Source organism: Festucalex cinctus, chromosome 16 (assembly GCF_051991245.1).
Source record: "Festucalex cinctus isolate MCC-2025b chromosome 16, RoL_Fcin_1.0, whole genome shotgun sequence".
Classification (NCBI taxonomy): Eukaryota; Metazoa; Chordata; class Actinopteri; order Syngnathiformes; family Syngnathidae; genus Festucalex; species Festucalex cinctus.
In genome coordinates, this window is record NC_135426.1 from 13,543,495 (window position 1) to 13,567,091 (window position 23,597).

The 23,597-nt window shown below is 42.5% G+C and overlaps 1 protein-coding gene across 1 annotated transcript in view; it reads left to right on the top strand.

Annotated features, from left to right (window-relative positions):
* The window catches only part of fgf11a (fibroblast growth factor 11a), a 39,054-nt gene extending 16,494 nt beyond the window's left edge, over nucleotides 1-22,560 (top strand). Inside the window, exons 2-5 of the mRNA XM_077500913.1 lie at nucleotides 7,509-7,619; nucleotides 11,824-11,927; nucleotides 18,754-18,952; nucleotides 20,563-22,560. Coding sequence (XP_077357039.1) covers nucleotides 7,509-7,619; nucleotides 11,824-11,927; nucleotides 18,754-18,952; nucleotides 20,563-20,705 — 557 coding nt within the window. The 3' untranslated portion in view covers nucleotides 20,706-22,560. The remainder of the gene's footprint in view (nucleotides 1-7,508; nucleotides 7,620-11,823; nucleotides 11,928-18,753; nucleotides 18,953-20,562) is intronic.
* The last annotated feature ends 1,037 nt before the right edge of the window (nucleotides 22,561-23,597 follow it).

Genomic DNA, 23,597 nt, shown 5'->3' on the forward strand with positions numbered 1-23,597 from the left:
TCAAGAAGATATTATATTGCTATCATGTAACATCGTGCACTAAAATCATCCAAAATCATGTTAATCTCTATTTGAATTTACCAAAAGAAAATCACTTTGACACACTGGCCATATAAAAAATAAATAAAAAAAATCTTTAAATACATCACAAAAGCAAATGAATGTGTCGACATTTGAATATATCTAACATATTTTCAGTATTTGTCTCAAGACTTCCAATCTTGAGGCAACATAATGCTGCAAAGTTCCCGCAGAGTGAAGGAAAAGGCAAAGTTATACGACAGTTTTCAGGCAGTTGGATTTTATCTCCAACTTTTTCACAATTTGACTGATTAACCTCCTGACTACCAGGAAAAAAAATATATTGTCCAATCATGTTTATTTTGATATTCCCCAATCTTTGTGAAGTAACTGCAATACTGCAAAAGATTTCATTATTTATTTATTTTTTTTAAAGAAGTTTTTATTTTTAAGCTATTTCCTAGAGGGAGCCATCGCAAAAGGGATCAATAAAGTCAAGTCTAAGTCTAAGTGTGTCCACTACAGAGGACATTTTTTAAAACTTAAATGCTTGGCTCAAATACAGTTAAAATAATTCAAACAATACTTTAATGTGTTCTTAAGAGTTTTATAGAAAACATGCTAACAACATTTAAAGCCTAAATTTGTTCAATAAAAAAAGTTATACACTTACTTTTCCTCTCCCCTAAAAAGTGTTTGCATTGAGGGAAGCCATTTTCTTTTATGATGCAATCACAGGTAGCAAAGCCCCACCCCCACACATTTGGTATCATTGGAAAGCTCTGAATGTCCTCTATAGAGCACAAAGAGAGTTAATTCAATCGTATGCACTGGGTGGGAGATATTCAGCTTTAAAAAGGTCCACTACAGAGGACAATTTTGAATTGCTGGTAGTCAAGAGGCTAAAAGTATCAATTGTGGAAAAAATATCAAAATGACCATATTTGGACATATAAGGTTTCTACAGCAGTGTATGCTGCACCATCCTAGAACGACACGCGAGTTGTTATCTGCACGGTTATTGCGCCACTTTTGTCTCCGTCGCTTGCGCTTGTGAGTGATGGCGTCGTACGCTTCAAGTGTCATCTCTGGAGAGCATCTATAGACAGGAAATTGGTTTGTATTTGCCCCTTAATGGCTCTTGGGGGAATATTGCCATCCATCTTGGTAGGAGTCCGCACTTAGCATGAAGAGGAGACATACAACACTGCATTAAACAGCTGAAAGATGGAGGATAGCGAAGGAGGTGGGGCAAAAAAGCGATAAAGAAAGAAGAAGGGAGAGAAAACTGTGCGTGGGTGGGAATTGTGGTTCCTGTTCATTGACTCTTTTGAGTGTTACAACAGTGAGGTGATCGATCTCCCTGCGCGCCGCTTACATCATCGCCTCCCTCTCGGACCTCCTCGACCTTCATCGACCTTCGCGTCCTCGTCCTTGGCTCTTTCTGATATAATCTCGCCTTCGCCCTCGATTCCGGACTTATCTAATCACATGCAACCTTTCCAAATCCATTTCGAGCCTATTTCGCATATCTGGTGCCTCTGAAGAAAATGGCTGCTCTTCAACTTGATTGGTGGCGCGGAACGCCATTTTGGTGCCCCTGACAACTTTTGCCAATGACGAGAAATTCTGTCCCCAATTCCAGAACCGAGTTCCTGTGACGTCGCACTTGCTATTTACACACCCCGCCTTCATCTCCTGCCCCCACCGCCGTCACCAACGGCGCCTTGGCTCCTCTCTTGATGTACGCTTTTGTCTTTTCTCTCATCCCGTTTTCTATCTCGCCCTTTATCCCGTGTGCTTATCTTCGTCCCCACATGCACTCTCTGGCGCTTTCGTCCCCAGCGGCTTCTTTTGTCCCTCAGACTCGATCATTAGACCCTTTTTTTTTTCCTGTTTCAAGCTTTAAATCATTGTCTCTGAGTACAGTTTGACCTCATCGTCTGTACGTTTGTCTTCACCTTTTCAGGAGTTTTCTCAGTTCATTCACATTTAGACTTTTGCTTGAACTGCTCATTCATTAAGCAGCTCTTGTTTTTGTTTTTTTTTATGATGACAATCTGCTTTAAGTAAGCTCTCAGCACTGATCATCAGAAGTGGGAGTAAGTCACAAACTTAAAGTTTCAGTTTAGGATCAGGCCATGACGCAGGTAACAAAATCCCTCGCATAAGGAAATTTAATTGCAAAAATGGACAGATTTGCTTTTTCGATTGATATTCTCACTGGAAAGTGATTCAGTTTCTGGGGTTGGCGTAAGACTCTGGTTTTGTGACCACGCAGGAGGTGTTTGGTTGGTGCTGGATTTCACTTTGATGGACCGAATGTACTGGTTTCTGTGGATCTCACTCTGCCTCATCGATCTTTCCCTCCTTCCTCTCTTTAGTTTTTCCTCTGGTCTCTTGAGATCTCTTTAATTTGTTGGAATTTAGAAGCTTCTGGGGTTGGCGTAAGACTTTGATTTTGTAACCATGGGGAAGGCAGGAAGTGTTTGGTCGGTGCTGGATTTCACTTTGATTTATCTTTCTTTTCTTTTTATCTTTTCTGACCTTTTCTCTGGTCTCCTGACCATTTGAACCTCACGACTCTGGCGAGAATCTGAAGTATCTGGTTAAGGTGAAGGGTAATGGGATTTTTATTAGGTTTTAGGTGAATTAATGGAGTATAAATTTACACGTATTTGCACGCACACGCACACACGCAAAAAAAAAAAAAAAAAAAAAAAAAAAGAGAGTAATGATGATAAGACGTTGAATCGGTAAGACTACCGAATGAACAATTCTGAGCTCCCCAAAAAAAGAAAAAAAAAAGGAAAGTGATTCAAACTAGGTTGACTAGGTTGTTTTTTCGCTCAAATCACGTCACCTTTTGAATGCAGGAAAACACAACAAAACGTTTTTAAATGTCGCCCTGCAAACAATCGGAGAGATGAAGATGAAAAGGAAATCGAAAAGAAGTACGCCCAGTTAAATGCGATCATCATAATCCTATTAGATAAATAACAACATCCTCATAGCCTCTGGCCAGTGTGCAAGCAGTTTTGGCTGGTATTTTTTATATCTTTTTATACATCGACTTTATCTGCTAAGCAGTTGTTTTCTTTCGTCGGCTTTAGCAGAATTCATGTCATGTCGTGTGTGTGTCGTTCATGGCTTTTTCTGATTAAACTCAAGGTGCAAACTTTGGGCTTTGACTGCACTTCATCACTTTCATCCCTATTGATCCTCCAAAAAGTGTTAAGCAAAAGGGAGGGAGGGACTGATCGAATGGGCAAGGAGGAGAAGCAGTTGATTCACTCACTCACTTACTCACTCAATTCTTGCTGTCAAAATTATTCATGCCATTGTTCTGTCACCATCCCTCCACAGCCAATACAAGGGATGTTATTACTGTTTTTTTGCATCAAGTGTTTACCATTAGACGCCATAAATGCTGAGAGTTGAAATACTAGCAGTTGTAAAATCCATACTGTATATCCACAGATTAATAGCCCGGGGCCTCTCGTGCTTATGGTGAGAGAGCGAGAGCGCGAGCGAGCAAGGGAGAGCGAATATTGGAGTCAGTAGGGAGTAACAAGCTTATTAACTGTGGAAAAGAGGCAGGAAGTGGATGTTGGAAGTGGCGCCTGACTGCAGTCAAGCAGGACTTCCCCCAAAATGCTTTACTGGTAAACGACGTTGACCTTTGCGACAAAAGACGGCGGATGGCCGAGTTTGACTCTTAAACAATTTGAACATAAAAAAGCGCATGTAGCGTTCTGCATCCTGGCCAGTGTGAATTAAAGCTGCCTCGGAGAGTTATTACTTGACGGAAGTCGACGGTGCTTCGTCTCCGGCTGTCAGTCCTGTTCCAACAGCAGCGACAACAACATGTCAGCCGCTGACTGACGAGGGTGTGTTGCGATATGCATAATGAATGCACGAATGGGAAGGGGCGGCCTCTGCCGCAGGGAGACGTCAGCTCTACGCTTGCGACAGTATGCACATTGTTGTGGAAAGCAATTACTGTTGCTTATGATCAATTTGTCATTTTTAAAGGATTTTTAATGTGGATTTTGGGAACAAGTCAGACAGGCGAAACAAATCATTCTCAATCAATTTCATTGAAATGCAGGGCATCCCAAAAGCTGCTCCCAGTGTCCAGTGTTCCAGTCCAGTGCAGGCACCTGAACAGACTTTCTCTGGCTTCTGCTCTAGAGATAGCAAGAACAGATCTTATCAAGTATCGTATTAATTTAGAATTGATAGCCCCTTTGAGATGCTGAGGTAGAAATACAGAATTGCTATATTTTCTGAAGGTCAACATCTGCCTCCTCCCACCGCTTGGGGCTGCACCAAGGCAGATGTGCTAAGCGGCACATGTGCGGTTTGAAGCTTAATTTGGGATTAACACTCAGGATATCACAGATTACCACACTCCAGTTTGACCTTCCGTGACCGGCCAGCCAACCGCGGATGGATGAGCTTTTATCTGCGGCGGTTTTCCGGAACGTCAGTTTCACCTCTGAGGCCGTGGTGTCCAATCAGAGGCCACGGTGTTATGTGTGCTGCCGGACAGATTCGACATGAGCATTCCTTGAATCGAATTTGAAACGGTGTGTTGAAATGATTGTGTATTGCTGCTTTAAAAGATTTACAGAAATGTGCTGAATAAGACCGTGAGCCCTTATTTTAAAATGGAGGTACAGTTTAATTAAAGACGTACACACACGCACACGCCTACACACAACCCGACTGTCGGCTGAGGGCAAACTGCCAGCTGCTCCCGTATTTCTCTGTTCTCATTCATAGTTGATGCTCCTCATTAAAAGTTGATCGCGGGAACACTTGCGCACTGACGCTTCTTCTAAGTCACCGTCTTCTACTCTTCAGTTTGCAGTGCTCCGAAGACGACATACTACACACACACAAGCTCATATTTCGGCCACAAATTGTCTCATTGGAAAAACAGAAACTCGAGGCTGTCATATCATTGTGGTGTGACATTAAGAGAATGTTTGTCGGAAACGCATCGCTGTAATGAAAAACTGTGACCCTGTATCATGTTTTGGGGCCCCAACCACAGTGTGTTGTATTACATTTTATTGCTGTCATGACTGAATGCGTGTTGATGAGGGATGGTGGACCCAAATGCAGGGACACAGGAATCAGGTGCGATGCATGGAACTGTAATTAAACATAGCGAGTAAGGTGAGCAGAAAACCATGCCTTGGTGGGACTGGACGCCATGACGTGACTGGACTGGTCACCAAGACTGCACAGGACGAGAGTAGACTTGTCACCAAGACTGGGCGGGACAAGAGTAGACTGGTCGCCATGAGTGGATCAAGCAGGATCTGATTTGCTTTGACTTAACTTGACTTGCTAAGGAGTGACTTGACTTGGCTTGGGGCTATGGCTTCTTGGCTGTGACAAGCACAACTTGGTTAGCTGTGACTAGTGTTGTTCCGATACCGATACTGGTATCGGCAGAGGTGCCGATACTGCATTAAAACAGTGGTATCTGTATCGGTGACTACTTACAAGTAACATGCCGATACCATTAATTCCAACACTAATACAGTGATACCTCGGCTCACGAACGCTTCAGCTTTCGCCTCACGAACATTAAATTCGCGAAAATTTAGTCTCGGCTGACGAACTACTTTTCGGCGAACGAACCAAACCACGCGGTCGAACAGCACCACGGTGGCGGCCACAAGAAGCTGACGCACGCTCACGGCGTCCCAGTTCGTCACCCCCCTTTCTTTTAGTGCGGACGCGGTTTGTGTTTGATCGACATTTTGAGTGTACTTTTGCTATTATGGGACCGAAAAAGACCCCACCACAGGCTAGTGTTAAGCCTAATGCTTACCAGCGAGGGACGGCGATTCGGCGGCGCGTTTGCATTGTAGTCAATGGAGTTCGCGCCACTAAAAAAAGCGAAAGTGCCATCACGTACCTCAAAAAAGGAGAAAATCGTGCCACGGCTGTTTAGTCCCAGGAAAGAGGTGAAAGTAGTTGACGGTGCTCACTTGTTGACTCGCTAAAGTGCTCCACTTCCTTGTCACCAAGGGACACACCTCCTCCGCTCCGGTGAGCACGAAAGTGCGAATGAGCGACAACCGTTCCATAAACACTCTACGCGGTGAAACGCTCGCGAATGAAGTCTACCATTGCTACTATCCTTAAGAACTACCATCACAAAGTAAAATAAAACGACTTTATTATACAGTACAATTTATTTCTTTAATTACAATACAATAAAAAAATAATAAAAATAAATAATAAAAATAAGGTATATTTTTGTGTAGTTTTAAGGCTTATTTAGTAGAAAATTATGTTTTATAGGGACCTGGGAAGGGATTATTCTCATTTTAATGGTTTCTTATGGGAAATAAATGTTCGGAAGAAGAACTTTTCGGTTTACACACTCTCTGGGAACCAATTAAGTTCGTAAACCGAGGTATCACTGTATAGGATTTTGGATGCAGCATCTTGTGTCTTGCTGGTGCACGACATTCACTGGTATGTGACATGTTCACTGCATGCCGATCTAAGATATCCTATTGGCCCTTGAATGCTCTGAACCAATGGCAGGACAGCTTTTCCATGTTGAGGAAAAAAACCTTAAGTATCGGTATGGTATCGATATCGGCCGATACTGAAAAGCTGGGTATCGGTATCGGGAGCCAAAAAACGGTATCGGAACAACACTAGCTGTGACGATGACGACTTGTCGGTGACAAAGGCTACTTGGCGCTTGGTAGTGACAATGGCCACTTAGCTGTGACGAGGACGACTTGACTGTGACAAGGGCTTAGCTTTGACGAGACGAGACGAGACGAGACGAGACGCGATGCACGAACTTCCGCACATCACCGCATATTCCACCGTCAACAACAATGCTCCCACACCAACTGGACATAAACAACTGGCTAAATACACTAACACTAATGAGACACACCGAGGGAAACACAAGTGGCTCAGGGCACTGATTGGTTACACACACTAGGAAGGGAAGAAACACAGGTGGATGTGGTTAGACATAACAAGATAAGGAAAGAAACCAGTGACATATGACAAACACCAACTACACACAAAAGTAACAAGAACACCCACAACAAACGAAAAATCCAACCACAACAGAACCTAAACGTGACAACTGAACCACAATAACATGGTGATAATCAAAGAGGATATTTTGAGATCCTATTGGCAATGATCGATCACCCCATTCACTGAGTGCGCCCGTCTACAGATACTCCCCACGCTGTGCTTTCTAGCCACAGATACATACAAAACTGATTGATTGTCATGGTGACAAGAGTATAATCGCTCGCGCAGAGCAAACAACGTGCCGTCTTGAAAATCCCATAGAAGGTCACAGTCGCACACACTGCGACGTCTTTACTATTTGACCAGTTTCCAGTGCAAATATCACGACTCTGGCGTTTCTTTCGCATGCACGTGCGCCTGTTTAACCCTTTCCTCATGTGTTTGCTTCGCAGAGCCGCAGCTGAAGGGCATCGTCTCGCGGCTCTACTGCCGACACGGGTTCTACCTTCAAATGCTGCCGGACGGCACCATGGAAGGCACAAAGGACGAAAGCAGCTCCTTCTGTAAGTCAACACGTGTTGGAGATGTTGTGAGAGCCTGTTCGTTACTCCAATTGGAGAACACACTCGATAATGGTGATAGGTCGGGCTGTTGCTGCTGTCTCGAGATCTCAATCCATCAATGCATGAAGGCCCCTTGGCTCGATTCACATCAGACATCCTTCCCATACAGAGTGAGAAACGCAACAGTGCATTAAGGAAACACGACCAAAACATTCCTGTTTTCCCTCCAAGCCTCCCAGCCGGATTACTTTTGTATTATGGGATGTCACTGATGTGGCAACACAGCATTTTTCTGTCACAACACCGATTTAGACGGAAAACATGAAGTTAGCACAATTGTGAGATTTACGGCCCGGCGGGAGGGGCAACGGCCGCCTGGGTGGAATTTACATTCGAGCAATTCATTAAGACTTTTTTGGCTGCAGGGCCGCAGTTTGTCCTTTTTATGACGTAAACATTGGCAGGCTGACATTTGCTGAGTGGGGACTTTGTTTGCTTTGATGTTTCGAATTGGTCAAGCAGACCAAAGGCGAAGAGACACTTACTTCTGAGGTCTGATGAGGAAGCCTTCGATGGCCTTCAAAACAAAATGTTCGGGGTTAGAGTGTCACCTGTGGCAAGAATTAGGAAGCAACTGACACTGCAAGTGGGTATCGAGCAACACTGCAAGATGAGACCTGGGATGCGTGTCACTTTGTGTTGCGCCGCTGCCTGGCCATGACACAGGCAATCCTTTCTTCACGGGCCAAAAACATAGGGACACCTGTCGGACTCTATTTGTCACCCACCCTCATGGACTGCCTGGCCAGTGCAGCCAAGTCATGGGCAAAAAAGCCGAGAGGAAGATCGACACGGGGCTAAAAGCACATACAAGAATCAGCATTCTCTACCTATCATTTTGAAATCTCCTTGAATTATTTATATGTTCAAATTCACTCATTCACTGGCAGCACAGTAAAAAAATTCTTTTGACGTCTTTTGCCGTCAGTGGCAGTGAGTGAATTAATAGAGTAGAATCCTGTACATCCACTTTAAAAGAAATACTTTTCTAACATTGTCATTCATCCAGGTCATTTCAGCCTCATAGCATTGAATCGATTGCAACTGTGACAAGCAGGACTTGGTTTTGGTTATTTTCTTTTTTTTTTTTTTTTTTTTTTTTTTTTTCTTTAAGAAAAAAAAAGTAAGGTTTTGGTTATTTTCAATGATGTTTCACCTCTCATCTCATCAGGGCTTCACCAGTTTATGGCTAGATAGGACCGCTCTAACCTGAGTGTTGTGTGGAAAACCAGACATTTTTCTACTGTTTCGCTTTGAGATGCAAGTAGAAAGCAGACTCTTGACCTGAACAGTTATTCCGTCAGTGTTGCACCTGATTTGGTTTCTGGTATCAATGATCATATTTCCACACGGCGGCCAAGGAAGCCAAGGTCAGACTTTGCACCAGACACCCCATTTAACTGATTTTATAATGTGTGTAATACTATCATCTTATTCAAAATGTTTTTCCACGCCCAATTAGGCGTTCTACTTAATTTGACCCCGAACGACTCTGTTGCAGAAATAAAGAAGCGGGTTGACGATGCGGTAAGACAAAAGGAAGAAAAGAAGAAAGAAGAGAGGAAAGCAAGATTGGGGTGATGAAAGCCATATTGACTCTCAGCGTGTAGATCAGAAAGCCACAAGGAGCGGCGTCATCCTCTGACTTTTATCCTCTTTAATTAGCATCTCCCGCTGTTGGAAGGAAATGTTATTTATCTGCGTCTTTGCTCTGGAACATGTCTCGCTCGCTCTCGCCCTCCCTCTCTCCCATCCACCCCCATCTGAGTCTCTTTGTCTGACTTTCCCCCGTGCTTGATATCATTCAGCAAAAGAAGAGAAATCAAAGGCTTTGAGAACTGCGAGGAACAGGACGAGGACTGTGATAGTGAGCGCTTGAGGAATAGCAAACGACGAGAAATGGGATGGGGTAGCCGGCGTGTCTTATGTAATCGAAAACAATCCAGAGGTACAACTCCAAACATTGAATCTTAAATCATATTTCAGTGCCATTCAAGCCTTGATTTCCTCCAGACAAGACAAAGTGGCATCAATGAGAAAGCATCTTTTTTTGCTCAGTGGGACATCGACTTGAGAGGCATTTGCATAGCAATGGAAGGAAATATGATGTTTTCTTAACATTGAACCCAGGGGCAGCAGATAAAATGAAAACGGCAGAGGCCCCAGAATCAAACCCTGTGGAACACCATATGACAGTGGGGTAGTAGTGAAGGAGTCAGAGCAACCAGTTAACACAAAAAGGTCTGTCTGAACTTAGAGTTGATTCATTCCAGCCCCTCAAAAACGCCGGTCATTTTTTTTCGCAGAGGATAACGAATATATGCCTTTGATCATTAGATGTTGTTACCGTATGTCTTAAAAAATAAAAAAAGTAAAAAAGTATATATTTGTTTAGGGGTAGCATGGTGGGTGAGTGGTTAGCACGTCCGCCTCCCAGGACTGAGGACTCGGGTTCGAGTCCAGGCTCTGGCCTTCCTGGGTGGTGTTTGCATGCTCTCCCCGTGCCTGCGTGGGTCTTCGTTAGCCTAAGGGTATTCCGGCAGGTTTATTGGGAGCTCCGAATTGTGGATGGTTGTTTGTCTCTGTGTGCCCTGCGATTGGCTGGCAACCAGTCCGGGATGTACCCCGCCCTACTGCCCAAAGCCAGCTGAGATAGGCTCCAGCACCCCCCGCGGCCCTTGTGAGGAATAAGCGGTCAAAGAAAATGGATGGATGGATTGTTTAATTTTTATAACTAATGTGATAATAATGCTAATTTTGTTAGCCTGTCTATGTTGTTTTCCATTAAATTTTAGCATTAAGCTAGCAGACATTTCTAAATCAAATACACAACGTGTAATTCTGTTCAAGTATCACTGTAATACTGTTGACATCATCCAAAGGAAATCTCTGAGAGGTGCAGCACAAAGCAATGGCAAAGTCGCACAATCCCGCCATTTGCATCGCTTAACTTTGTGTCTAGCTGCCACTGACCCTCCTCCCCCTCCTCCTGCTCATCCTCCCCCCGCATCCAATTTACCTCCACGTTCTCCTTGCTTATTTATTGTCTCTATGATCTCCAGGCCTCAAATTGACTGGCGGGATTGATTTGGCAACACCTTCCTCCCGTCCCTCTCGTTTCCCCTCCCCCGGAGGACAACAAATAAAAGTAAACAAGAACTTTTTTGATCATTATTTTTTTTTTTTTTTGTAGAATCAAATTGAATAAAACTGAGGACGAGTGAGAGCTTGTGGGAAAACAAGACACTTGTATTATTCGGGAAAAGTGATGATGATGATGGATGTGAAAGCAAGGCCCTATTTATTGGGTGCTGTGGAAGAAAGCAAACGATTTGTCAGTCTGAAGGCGAAAATTATGCAAAAGGCGGCTGAGGGCCGAAGAAAAGTCAAAGCAGCACTTGAAAGGCAGGCAGGAGGCTACTGTACAAAGAAACCTCACATTGGATTTTTTCTTTTTTTCCCCAGTCATGCGCTCTCCCCTCTATTTGTCCTCCCATTGTGACACTTGGCTCATTTGCGAAAGCGCCTCTTTGAGATGCAGAGATCGATGAGGCAAATAGAAGCAGAGCCCCTCCGGAAAGACAAGGAGGAACACGTGCAGCGGGTGAGGGGCTCTGCGTTTCAAACCGAACAGACATGACCACAATGAGGCGGTTTATTTCAGTTAATGGAAAAGTTTGACGCGTTTCCATTCAAAACGCCTCCCGAGTAAGTTGCACTCACTCCTAAACTTTCCTTCTCACCATTGTAGCCGTGATTGACTTTCTGTCTCCATCCATTATGCCGGCACAACTCCCGAGTTGAAATTGATTGGAAACTTGCGAGTATTACATTTTTCATTTCCAGGAAAAATCCTTCATCCATCCATCCATCACTTGAGAATGCACACACGTAATTGAGGTCATTGACGAAATGCATGGTGCCGCTGTTGCTATCGATGTTCACACGTGCGTGTGTAATTCCAAGGTGGCCTTTGAACGATCCAAAATGGGAAAGAAAAAGCGGCGGGGCGTCAAAATGAGGATTTTGCGTCACACATTGCCACTGGTGTCTTTTGCCTGCGTGTTCACCCAATCTGAAGTTTTGTTAATTCCTCCAACTTTGTCACGACTATTCTGTATTCTTCTTTGTGTGTTTTCAACAGTGCAGTTCAACTTGATTCCTGTGGGCCTCCGCATTGTGGCGATCCAAAGCACCAAGACGGGGCTCTACGTGGCCATGAACAGCGAGGGCTACCTCTACACTTCGGTAAGGACCGCTCATGGATTGGTGAATTAGCAGTGGTTCTCAACCTTTTTTCAGTGACACACCTGTAAAATATTTTTTCAACCAAGTACCCCTTAACCAACACAGAGCATTTCTGATTGAAGAAAATAAAAGACTTAAAAGTGAGTGCTGCGCCATCATTGTCTGATTTATTCAATTTTGGAACTCTATTTGTATTTATGTGGCCTCTTGAACTACGTATTTTCCGCACTATAAGGCGCACCGCATTATAAGGCGCACCTTCAATGAATGATATATTTTACAACTTTTTCCATATATAAGGCGCTACAGTAGAGGCTGGGGTTACGTCATGCATCCATTAGATGGTGCTGCGCTAAAGGCAATGTCAACAAAAGTCAGATAGGTCAGTCAAACTTTATTAATAGATTACAAACCAGCTTTCTGACAACTCCATTCACTCCCAAAATGAATAAACAGCTGTTTTATTATCTTCTCTGAGGTAAAGTATTAGTATTAGCTAGCGATCCAAGATGGCGGGATCTTCTGCACATGCGCGTCACCGACCGTGCAGGCTCACCGATAGCGTCTTGACAGCGTGACCTCAATATTGATCCATATATAAGGTGCACTGGATTATAAGGCGCATGGTCAGCTTTTCAAAAAATTGAAGGCTTTTAGGTGCGCCTTATAGTCGTGAAAATACGGTATTTGGAAATAAAAAGATATAACTTTAAAAATAAATACATAATTAATTTAATTATAAATAAAGATTTGTGCACATACAAAATATCAACATTAAGTGTCCTCCTTTGGGATCATACTAAAGCTCTGTTGTCAAAAAAAAAATAATTAACTAAATTTTAAATAAAGTTTTCAAGTCATTGACAGGTGATTCTAGGTGGCAGATGACAAGTTGGGTCAAACCATTCTGGTATGGATGCTGGGTTTTAGTATACTGAAATTGAATAGCCTACACAATATATAATTAATGTTAAGAACTTATATTTTTCTAAAATATTTACATATGCTTTATAAATATACGTGTATTGTAAAACCTCACGTACCCCATGGAGCGCCTCCATTTGAAAAACACTGGTCTAAGGGGAGATCAACACACACCTGACTTGCTCCGCAGGGCATTTGGTATGCTCAGTAGTTGACTTTTGACTGATGTGATGGTATGTCGTGTGATTTTTATTTTTTGTCATTATTTTAATCCCTCTGCATTATCTTGAGCAAAGTGATCGATTATAGCAGTGCCATTGATACGTAAAAATTTATGGGCACATTTTGAGCAATTGTGGCTTCTTTTTTTTTTTACTGTACTCATTTTTAAACAGTTGAACACGGCTGTAGGCTTTAATCTAAAAGAGAGAAGGTGACCCACTTCTCTTTAATGCAGGGAAAGCACCCCTGCAGAAAAAGTTTGAGAAAATCCCTGTGAGATGACAGGGAAAGGCGGGTAGCCGGATGTGGGAGGGAGGGGTGGGGGGGATCTTTTGTTTCCCGTCCCGACCTTAAACAACCTGCTCGGCTCTTATTCTCCGAGTGTAAGCCTCCAAATGAAAGCTAGAGGGCAAAGCTGCAGGAAAGAAATTGAGGAGGGAGGCTTTTTTTTTTTTTTTTGTTCACCTTAGAGGGGTGATGTGTCTGGAAATGTGCAAGTCAAGTATTGCATGGTGTCCCCCGCCCCAAGATGAATCCGAAAGAGCCTCAGTGAGCGCTGGCTCTGCAATGCGGGAAGAGGAGTGATCGGTCCGGGCTGCAAAGGGTGACCATCAGAGCAGTGCAACCTCATTAAGGGAAAGGTTATGCTGCTAAAACTCGATGTGTCCTGTTGATCAACTGGCACACTCGATATCTTAACTACTTTAAGAAAGCGTAGAGATGCTGAAGAAAATATCTCAGACCAAATGTAGCTAATGCTAACACATAATGAGAACCATAAAAGACGGGCTATTGAGTAGCATCTAAATGACAAAAACACATGTAGACAGACAGCATATTTTCTTGATCATCTTTCATTTACTAAGTTACTTACAATAGTTGCGAAACTTGTATTCGTGCCTTTATTAAATTGCCCCCACCCCCAGTGGCCAGGTTGTGTACACCAGAAGTGTTGACAATTTTCAAGTCATTTATTGCTACTTGGGGGAGAAAAATGGTTAAAGCAGAACTCTGGAATAATTGCACTTGCTTGTGGCGATCTCAAGTGTATTAAAAAAACAAAAAACAAATGGACAGTAAACAAATGTGCGTTAGCTAAGGAACAAGAAGCCAGTGACCCTGCTTAATTATCATGATTGCCTATTTTGAATTATTTAACACTTTGCTTCCCTTTCCACTAGCCTCGCGAAACAAGCAGTTTAGCTTGGAGAAGTCGGACAACAATAATAGTGCTAGATTCGGACTCTTAATGATTATATAGATGACGAGCTAGGCCGTTGTGTCGCTGTTACTCGTCCTTGCTTGGCGCCTTTCTATCTGTCTGCATTCTGACATACGTATCCAGTAGAAACCAGTTAAGGCCATCAGGCCACACATTCTCACACAGGGAGGCTGAGCCCACATGGGCGGACGGCCTAGACAGTATAAATGCAGGAACGATTCTGAATGGATCAGTTCCTCTTCCGCATACTAATAAAAGAGGGCTCCACAGCTGTGTGCTCAATCTTTCTGGCATCCAGTAAATATTTAAACTGACAACAATGAAGTCTTCTGGTTATTACTGATAGTATAACATCGTGAGCATTAAGATACAAGAACCAATGAAAGTTCCCACCCAGAACGTTACAATATCCAAGTGACTTATTTTGTGCCAGTTTGTTGTTGAGGTGGGAAGTACTCAGAAGACCACCGCATCGCTAACAGTACATGACTAAACTCCGTGTGGATTTGACTTCACTTTGGTTCCCTAGCTCCCTTTACTAGCTGTTTGTTGCCCGTTTGTTGGCTGTGTAAGTCTTTACTGGCTAACTATTGTCGTAAGCTTCATTGTGTTGTGGTTCATTTTTTTCCCCCTCCATAAATGCTTTGCTATCTCCATATCCTACTTAGGTGCAAGTAAATAACACTACTTGTAAATAAATAAACTGTTTTACCTTGAGGTAAATGCAAGTATAACCTACAAGACCAAAACATTTATGTATAATAAAGCTGCTAATGTTTATTGTAATACAGATTAATTTATCGCTTTGTTAAAAAAAACAAAAAACAAAAAAAAAAACATGGGAAGATGACCTTGAAATAATCGCGTATTAAATCACAATTGCAATATTGAGGGAAAAAATAATAATTATTATATATATATATATTTTTTTTTTTTAATTATTATTATTATTTTTTTCCCCAAAATCATTAAACCCTAGTTTGACTGCAATGTAAAAAACGGATCAGTATCACGTTCTTAGGAAAAAAACTCAATAAATAGCGATCTGCTGAGGACATGGTGGCCCATTTTATTAGACGTGCGGTGTGGAAAAGCCTCCTGGGAAGCGACAAGAGGGGAATTATGTGTGGCTGCTGCTAGTGTGTGTGTAGAGGACAGCGGAGGGGGGTCATGCTGTGTTAAACTGCATGATAAAGACACACACGAACGCACACACTTTCTCTCCTGGTCAATTTGGCTTTCCACCACATGCCCTCAGCAAAGCCACATGTGCAGTCAGTTATAAACACAGAAAGGCGGGAAGACATAATTGGGCCGGACCCTTACCGGTCCTCCACCATCCTCCCTACAGGGGGAAAAAGTTGCCAAATTCCAAACTCTGAGAACAAGAAATACAGCTTTAGGTCCTAATATTGAGAATGTCAATGAAGAAGGAGGGAAATTCATCCTCTTTATACTGTATATAAGCAGTTATGGTCACACTTTGGCTAGCTCCATCCAGGGCCATAGCTAGTCTTTTGGATGCCAAATGTAGACAGAATCAGAGACCCCCCCCCTCCTGTACTTTACTTCAATTTTGGCAAATGGAGACTTGTATAACATTGTATACACTAAACTTTATAAACATTGTATAACACTTTGACATCTTAAGTTAGTACATTTTGAGTATTAATGTTATATCCTTTAAAAAGTATGAATTTGACAAAATTGTCCTATATCCTGACTTGAGTAAAGTACTTCAAATCATTGAGGATTATTATCTAATAAGTCAAACATATTAAAAAAAAAAAAAAAGATACTGTAATTCAGAAGAACTTCATCAACATTTAATATACCTTATCTTTTCAACCACAGCGCCATTTATGTCACTCACCCCACTTCATCATATTTTAATATTTAAAAAGTAAGAAATATTGAAGCCATTATTTATTAACAATTGATTACAGAGCAATGATTTACAGTTTACTGTTGAACTGAACATTATGGAGAATTATTTTTATCCTATTGAATAATATACTGCAACAACCATCCCATGGTAATGTTCTTGATGTAATTTTAAAAAATATATAAATTCAGAAAAATTGTTCTGGAAGTTTCTATTGGTTGGCAGCTCTGCAATTTATTTTTTTTAATTTATTAAAGGGACAGTGTGAGAAACTCTTGCCATCTAATGGTGCACTAATAGAATGCAATGGCCTAAGCACACGCACTATAGGGCCTACCACCCATTTCTAAGTTTGTCTCCTTCGGTTATCTGTTGCAGAAAGATGGCGGCAAAACAAGTCAGCCTCCTGTAAGGTGCAGCGCAAACCATGTAATATAATTAGCGCTTACTAGCCCTATGATCATGTTTAAATAAATATATGTTTAAGTCATAGAACATATTTGTTTGCATATTATTGAAATTATCAGTGAGTTTTTAAAAAAAAATAATGACCAATTCTACACACTGTCCGATTAAGTGGAATTTTTCAGTTCTGTTATATTCATAGAGCTCTTTAACAACGCAAAAATATATTGTACTTTAGCCCAATACTCGATTATTCTACAGAACTTTCAGTCGTGGGATTAATCGGGGGAAGAAAATTTCTCTTCAAAATTTGGAAACTGCTCCTCAATCAAAGTCATTGATTAGTAAAACTGACCCTCAAAGAAATATACAGTATATACGTTCCCCTCCTCCTTGCTGACCTTCCTCCTCATCACTGCCATCAAATCACAAACCGCTAGTCTCTTTTTCCTCCGAGTCAGCACCCTTGTTTTTCACTCCCTCTGCTCTCCTGCCTTTGATGTTTATTTTCTCCAAGAAGAGTTAAGGTTCCGTTCCATCCCCACGTCCAACACCTTAACCAAGACTATGGAGCTCATGTACAAATGTTATAGATAAACTTGTGGAGGGAATCAATATTCAGACTTGAAAATAAGTCCATACAAAACTATTAGTATTATAAAGCTTGCGTTACTTGTATTACGAGTATAGCAAGGTTCTGGGTATGTGTGCATTGTATTTCATGAAAACCCTGCCTGTGAATGGTATGAAAATAAAAGTTGCAGAGGGGCCCTGACCCGATCTAAAGCTTTAATCAGCATGACGCGACAAACAGCAGCGTGCTCGTACTGCGCCTGAGCCGTATTGACGCCAGGAAATACATTTGTCCTCTTGAACGTGGTCAATAAACGTCTTCGACTTCCCAGTTAGGTTCCTCACATTTTCTTGTGTACAATCAAAGAGTAATCCGGGTTTTTTCTTGCCTAATGCTTATTGACTTTTCACAGAGGCCTCACATTGAATCTATTTCCTGGTAGAGCGCACGGGAAGCTTCATGGTAAATTATTTTATCTCCCTTTCTTTTTCTCGTCCCCTCTGGTGTCGTCACAACTGAGTGAACACCGGTCACATGGCTGCCTCGCGAGTGGAGTTGTGTAACGATGTGCGTGTTCGCAAACAGGTGCAACTTGAGGGGAGGCTTGAGCAAACACCTGCATGCTTTGCACAGAAACAAGCCTGGGAAGCATGACAGGGTGGTTGAGGGCTGCGTGTTTAGAGCACCGCCTACTGAAGAGTCGAGGATGTGCAGCAGGTTGAGGTTGAGGTTGTCTTTATTTAGTGCAGGCTACCCCTCAAGGTGACGAGGGTCGACCAAGAGACCCTTCATCGTTTGCCGAGAAAGAAATGATGAGATTGTCGTGACGGCTCTTCAGAGTAAAAAGCTCGGCGGACAGATGTGCATGTGCGTGAATAATGCGGAGACTTAAATGAGTGTGTTGTCACACAAAGTAGCACAGCTGACGGCACCCTGGAGGGAGGAGGATTGTGATGAATCTCCGCTTCTGTTTGCTAATCCAATGCCCAGTTGTTGGCAAACAACTGAAACAAGGATGGATTTTTTTTTTTTTTATCTCATTTTTTGGATATTCTGCCAAAAGCTTCAGGAAAAGCTCCCGACACAGACGGAGATCTGAAGGAATGTGACTGAGGGAGTGAGAGAGAGAAGAGAGAGAGAGAGCAAAGTCCTTATTCAGGCCTTTTCTGCTCACCCGTCACATCAAGGCTCCAAATCAATCCTGCAAATTGGTTTGTTCCCCGACAAGGTTACAACATGACGGAGGGATGCGAGGGAGGTATGGCGTGAACAAGGAGAGGCTGAATGTGGCGTCGAGAGGAAAAACGCGGGAGCTGGATGTCCCGCTGTTGACATATTGTCGAATACAAGCGTGTAAATGTGTGTTTGTGTGCTGAAGGCCAAAAGCGGGGTCGCTGGACCATCTAGAGGAAAGGAGGGGTGGATCGGCCCATTGTTTGTTACAGGTAAAACGTGGTATAAATAATGGCATCCCGGCATCAAGACCTCGCTCCAGTAACCCTGTCATGATGAAATGTGGGCTCCATTTCCCCACGTTCTCTTATCCCGAATGTGTTATTCTTCACCTATCGCCTTCCGCGTGCGTGTCTTCCAGGAACACTTCACGCCAGAGTGCAAGTTCAAAGAGTGCGTGTTCGAGAACTACTACGTCACCTACTCGTCCATCCTGTACAGACAGACGCAGTCGGGCCGGGCCTGGTACATCGGCATCAACCGGGACGGGCAGGTCATGAAGGGAAACCGCGTCAAGAAGACCAAGGGCGCCGCACATTTTCTACCCAAACTCATTGAAGGTAGATCGGAATCAGAAAGATTTTGCGGCGAGTCATTTGCAATCAGGCCCTTCGGGGGGGGGACTAATGTACCACCATTAACACCTCGTAATTATACAAATCAGACAAAATCGCATCTCTTTAGCGTTTAAATGAACTGCATCACACATACCAGAGATGCTGATTAGTGTGTGCAGATCGCAATAGATGTGTTTTAGCTAGTAGTCATACTTGGCTCAAGCAAGTTTTGCTGCATCCAACCAATCACAGGATTGAAAAATACTGACATATTAACTCATTTGCTCCCAAAAACGTAAAAAGACGTTCTATGTTAAATGTTTTTTGTGTCCCAAAGATGTATTTATACGTTTATGGTTTGTTTTTTTTATGCTAGAGCATACAGAAGGCTTTCATGCAGCCTCTCAACTGAGAAGAAAGGTTGAAGAAATGGCAGTTATTACACAAACGGCCAGCAGGTGGCAGCAGAGCAAAGGAGATCAACCAGGGCCACGTTGAAAAACAAGCTTAAATACTCACAATTCTAATTAGATTTGTGGATAATGATGAAACTTAGCTATATTCTAATGCTAATTGCTGATAAACTGAAACAGATAGAAATATACTTTTTTTTCCTGATGAAAGAAGAGACTTTAATCTTTCTTTTGGTAGTTTTCATGTTTTTATAGCAATAGAACACGCGATTCTGTGGGCCTTGCAAAATCACTCAAAATCCAGTAAAACAGCCATGAACGAAGGGGATTGCTTCTGCGAAAATGGCTGGGAGTGAATGCGTTAAAGGGAATTTCAGTGATCCCTAGCACCATCTAGTGGTCAGAGAATAGCATTAGAAGCATGCAGGCGCACGTACACTACGTGGCTCAGAGAGACGACATTTTGCAAGCCCACCACCAATTCTTATTTTGCGCAAGCAAAAGAGGATCTCGGCGAGCGACTGCGACTTGGCAGCCGTCGTGAAGCCTGGCGAGCCGAAATTAGCCGGAGCAGCTAGCTGCTAGCGGGAATTAGTCGGAGGCATAGGCTAACAAGAGAGGCTAGCGGTAGGAGCTAGCAGAAGAAAAAAAATAATAATAAAATAAAAAATGGGTCAGACACTCGATGCAATACCACCTGGGCTAACTACATTTGCAAAGTTGTCCTTTGTTGAAGTTGTCCGTAGCTGGAAGATGGGGGCGAAACATGGCATGCCTACATATAATTAGTGATTACTAGGCCTATGATTATATTTTTAAAAATATGCTTGTACGATACAACATATTATTTTGCATACTATTGACATATACAGTTTTTAAAATGGACCACTAGTTGGCGCTAGGGATCACTAAATGTCCTTTTAAGGTATTGAGGAAACAGTTCAACAGTACAAGTTAGATGGGCATCAAGGTTAATATAGTTAACGAAAACTAATGAGATAAGTAAAAGTACAATTGAAAAAAAAAAAAACGCTTTAATTAAGTAAAATAGAAACATGACATGACAGAGGCTGAAATCGAAAAGTTCAAACATTCAGCGAAACAGAATAGAATGTTGGGAATTAATTCACACAATTATTTTGATTAATTAATTAATATATTTTTAATTATTATGTTATTTTTCTTGCTCCCTATATACAGTGGCCATGTACAGGGAGCCGTCCCTGCATGACGTCGCCGAGCAGAGTCCGCCCCGCAAAACGCCCAAGACCTCCAGTGACTCGCCCGTACACCAGAACGGCAAGAAAGACCCTCAAAGCAAAACCAAAACCTCAGCCTCCTAGCGCTGTGAGAAACGGGGGCGGGTGGGGAGGGGACCCCTGGAGGACGCCTGAACAGGGTTGGACACTGAAGATAATATCCCCCCCCCCCGTCTACCTTCACGTCCTAACCTCTATGTGACTACAATTTGGGAAGCAATAACTCCAACAAGAGGTGTGGCCTTCTTGCCATAAGCGCTGTCCTTTTTTTTTTTTTTTTTTTTTCCCTCCAGTCTGTCCAGCAGCCGAGCAAAAAGTCTTCCTGGCATTTACCTTTGGTTACATCAACATATTCCATGCATGTCAGCAACTTTTTAAGAAGCCTGTATGAGTGTGCGTGTGTACGTGTGAGATCTTCCATTTAACACTTGTGTGATTTCATTAGTTTGCGACTTGTGCTCTATTTTACACTGTTTGTTCATAATGTTGATCACAACCTGTCAACCCTTCAAAAAAACACACATTGACACACATACCAAATTAATATTCCCCTAAATAATGGCAATCAATCCAATAATAGTGCACAAACACGATTATACTAATAATTATGCTGCTCTTTACACAAGTAAATATTGTCTCATTTTTTAAGCAAGGGAGGACTGAACATAAAGACCGCAAACTTGCAATTAAATTAACCCATTTTTGTTAGATTTGTTCCAAGCCGGTAATTGTTAAAACACCACTTTCACACCCGGCGGAAGCGCTTAAGAACTTAATTAAATCGCTAAATAGACCTTCAGGTTGCCATGTTTGACCAGTCATCCCCTATGGATCACTAAGTCCATTAAATGTTTGACTATTCTTCACGAAGTAATTACACAAATGTTTAATTAAACGCTGCCGCTGCTAGAACAGAGGTACGGCTATGGGCAGATAGTGCTTGGGTGGAGGTGCGGAAGATTTAACTGTGAAACAGAAAGAAAAAAACTTTGATGACTACTTCATTTTAAGGGCTGGGACATTTCTATGTTGCAATATTTTAGGGAATTTTTTTTCCAGGGTTAAATCGAGAGGAAAGGAGCTGCAAAGTGAAGAGGAATATGCATAACTTTCATTATATAACATAGAAAGCATGCATAGATTTAGGGGGTTTCAATTTCCTCTTGGTTTCGATGCCAAAAAAAGAATGCAGTGGTGCCTTGAGATACGAGTATTCTTAAAAGGGTTAGGGTTAGGGAATTATACGTGTAGTTTAGCCATGAGTCCGCTAGCTTAAGGCTAATGCTAACATAGTCAATGATTAGCAACTACATGGTGAAAGGAATGGATAGTTATACCATATTCTTTATCCTCTGCAGAGAACTAAAATGAATCCCATTTGAGTTCTAGACAAAACACGTTCCACTTCATTATGATTGGCTGCTGCATTCAGGCATTAAAGTCGAGTATGAATTAGCCTTTTTACTGTCCCCCAGGTGGCCAAGATGGATTAATGGTATTTCTGTTCATTACAGTGGGGAAAGATGATTCGAGACTTCACAGAATGAATTAACTATATATCCCAAGGCACCTCTGTAAAACGATTATAGCACACAAGGTTTGCATATCTGCCTTTACGTGTTGGATCGTCTGCGCGCTTGCAAATACGGAAATGGGTTAAACGCTAGAATTTCCACGTACTGTAGTCGCATCCCTGGGGAGTCCCTCGCAGACTGCAGTAGTGAGGGTCATCCCAGGCTGGGAGAGAGGTTTCCCCATCCCTAACACTTAACCTGGATGTGCCATATATGGATACTTTATGTAAGCAAGGTGAAGAGGGGGATACGTAATACGTGTGTGCGTGAGAGAGAAAGAGAGAGTCAGTGCAGGAAGATCAATGAGTGCAAAACAAAAAGCAATAAACACTATTAACAAGGTGCAGCCACCACCATGTCTGAGAAAGGGAATGTGGGGGAGGGAGGGGGGGATTAATATTGATATTGCCAGCTTACGTGTATAAGCTTTGATTTGTATGTGCCCTTGTGTGTGTGCGTGTTATTTTGCGGTGGAGTCCCTTCGCCACATCTGCAATGCAGCAGAAAACACCAAAAAAAAAAAAGTTGGGGGGGTGAGGGAGGGGGAGCGCTGACAAAAGAGTGACACTGTCCATTTTCTTCCACTTCCAGCCCCTATACGTAGCTAAATTATTATTATAATGCAAACTATTGTCATCATTGGAACTCAGTATAGACTGAAATGAAGAGATTGTGATGGGACATATTGCATTGCAGTGTGCCATATTACATGCTTTACATACAGTGACCTTTACTGTACACGCAGCCACCAATCCGGACTTTACCATGCACGCACACCATAAATATCTTCCCCCCAAAGCAAATCATTTTTTTCCGATTGGGCGTTTAGTAAAAATTGCCAGTTTGTTCTTGTCCTCCCTCTTCGTCACACTCTCCTGATCTGCCGGAACAAGCGCAGAACAACTGACCGACCTCCGTCACGGGACTTAAACCGCACACCTCCTCTCACACGCCGTCTACCTTTGTAACGTCTCGCCTCCATCCACAAAAGGATTTATTTTTGTTGCTGTTGTTCATGCTACATGGACACTTCTGGTGGCACGTTCTTCCAGAAAATCATCGTCTTCCAAATTCAATCTTCTTTAGTCTTCCAGCTGTCAAAGCTACAATGACACTATTTTTGTATACAAATGGGCAAGAGAATATATCCAATATCTGTGTGTAAAAGTATACCCACGTGAGAGCGACACGGGAGCTTGGGAACGGACGACATACAGCGGGTGTGTGGAGGATTTCCAAACTCGCCAAGACGGGACGACAAGCTTGCATGCGCCAAATCATTTACTGGACACAACGGAACTTTGCCCTCTATTTACTCTTGAAGACCTTAATGGCCTCCCTCAACCTGCCGCTAACCCCTCCAAATCTTCACCCTGCATTTGCAATATGATATGCATTTATT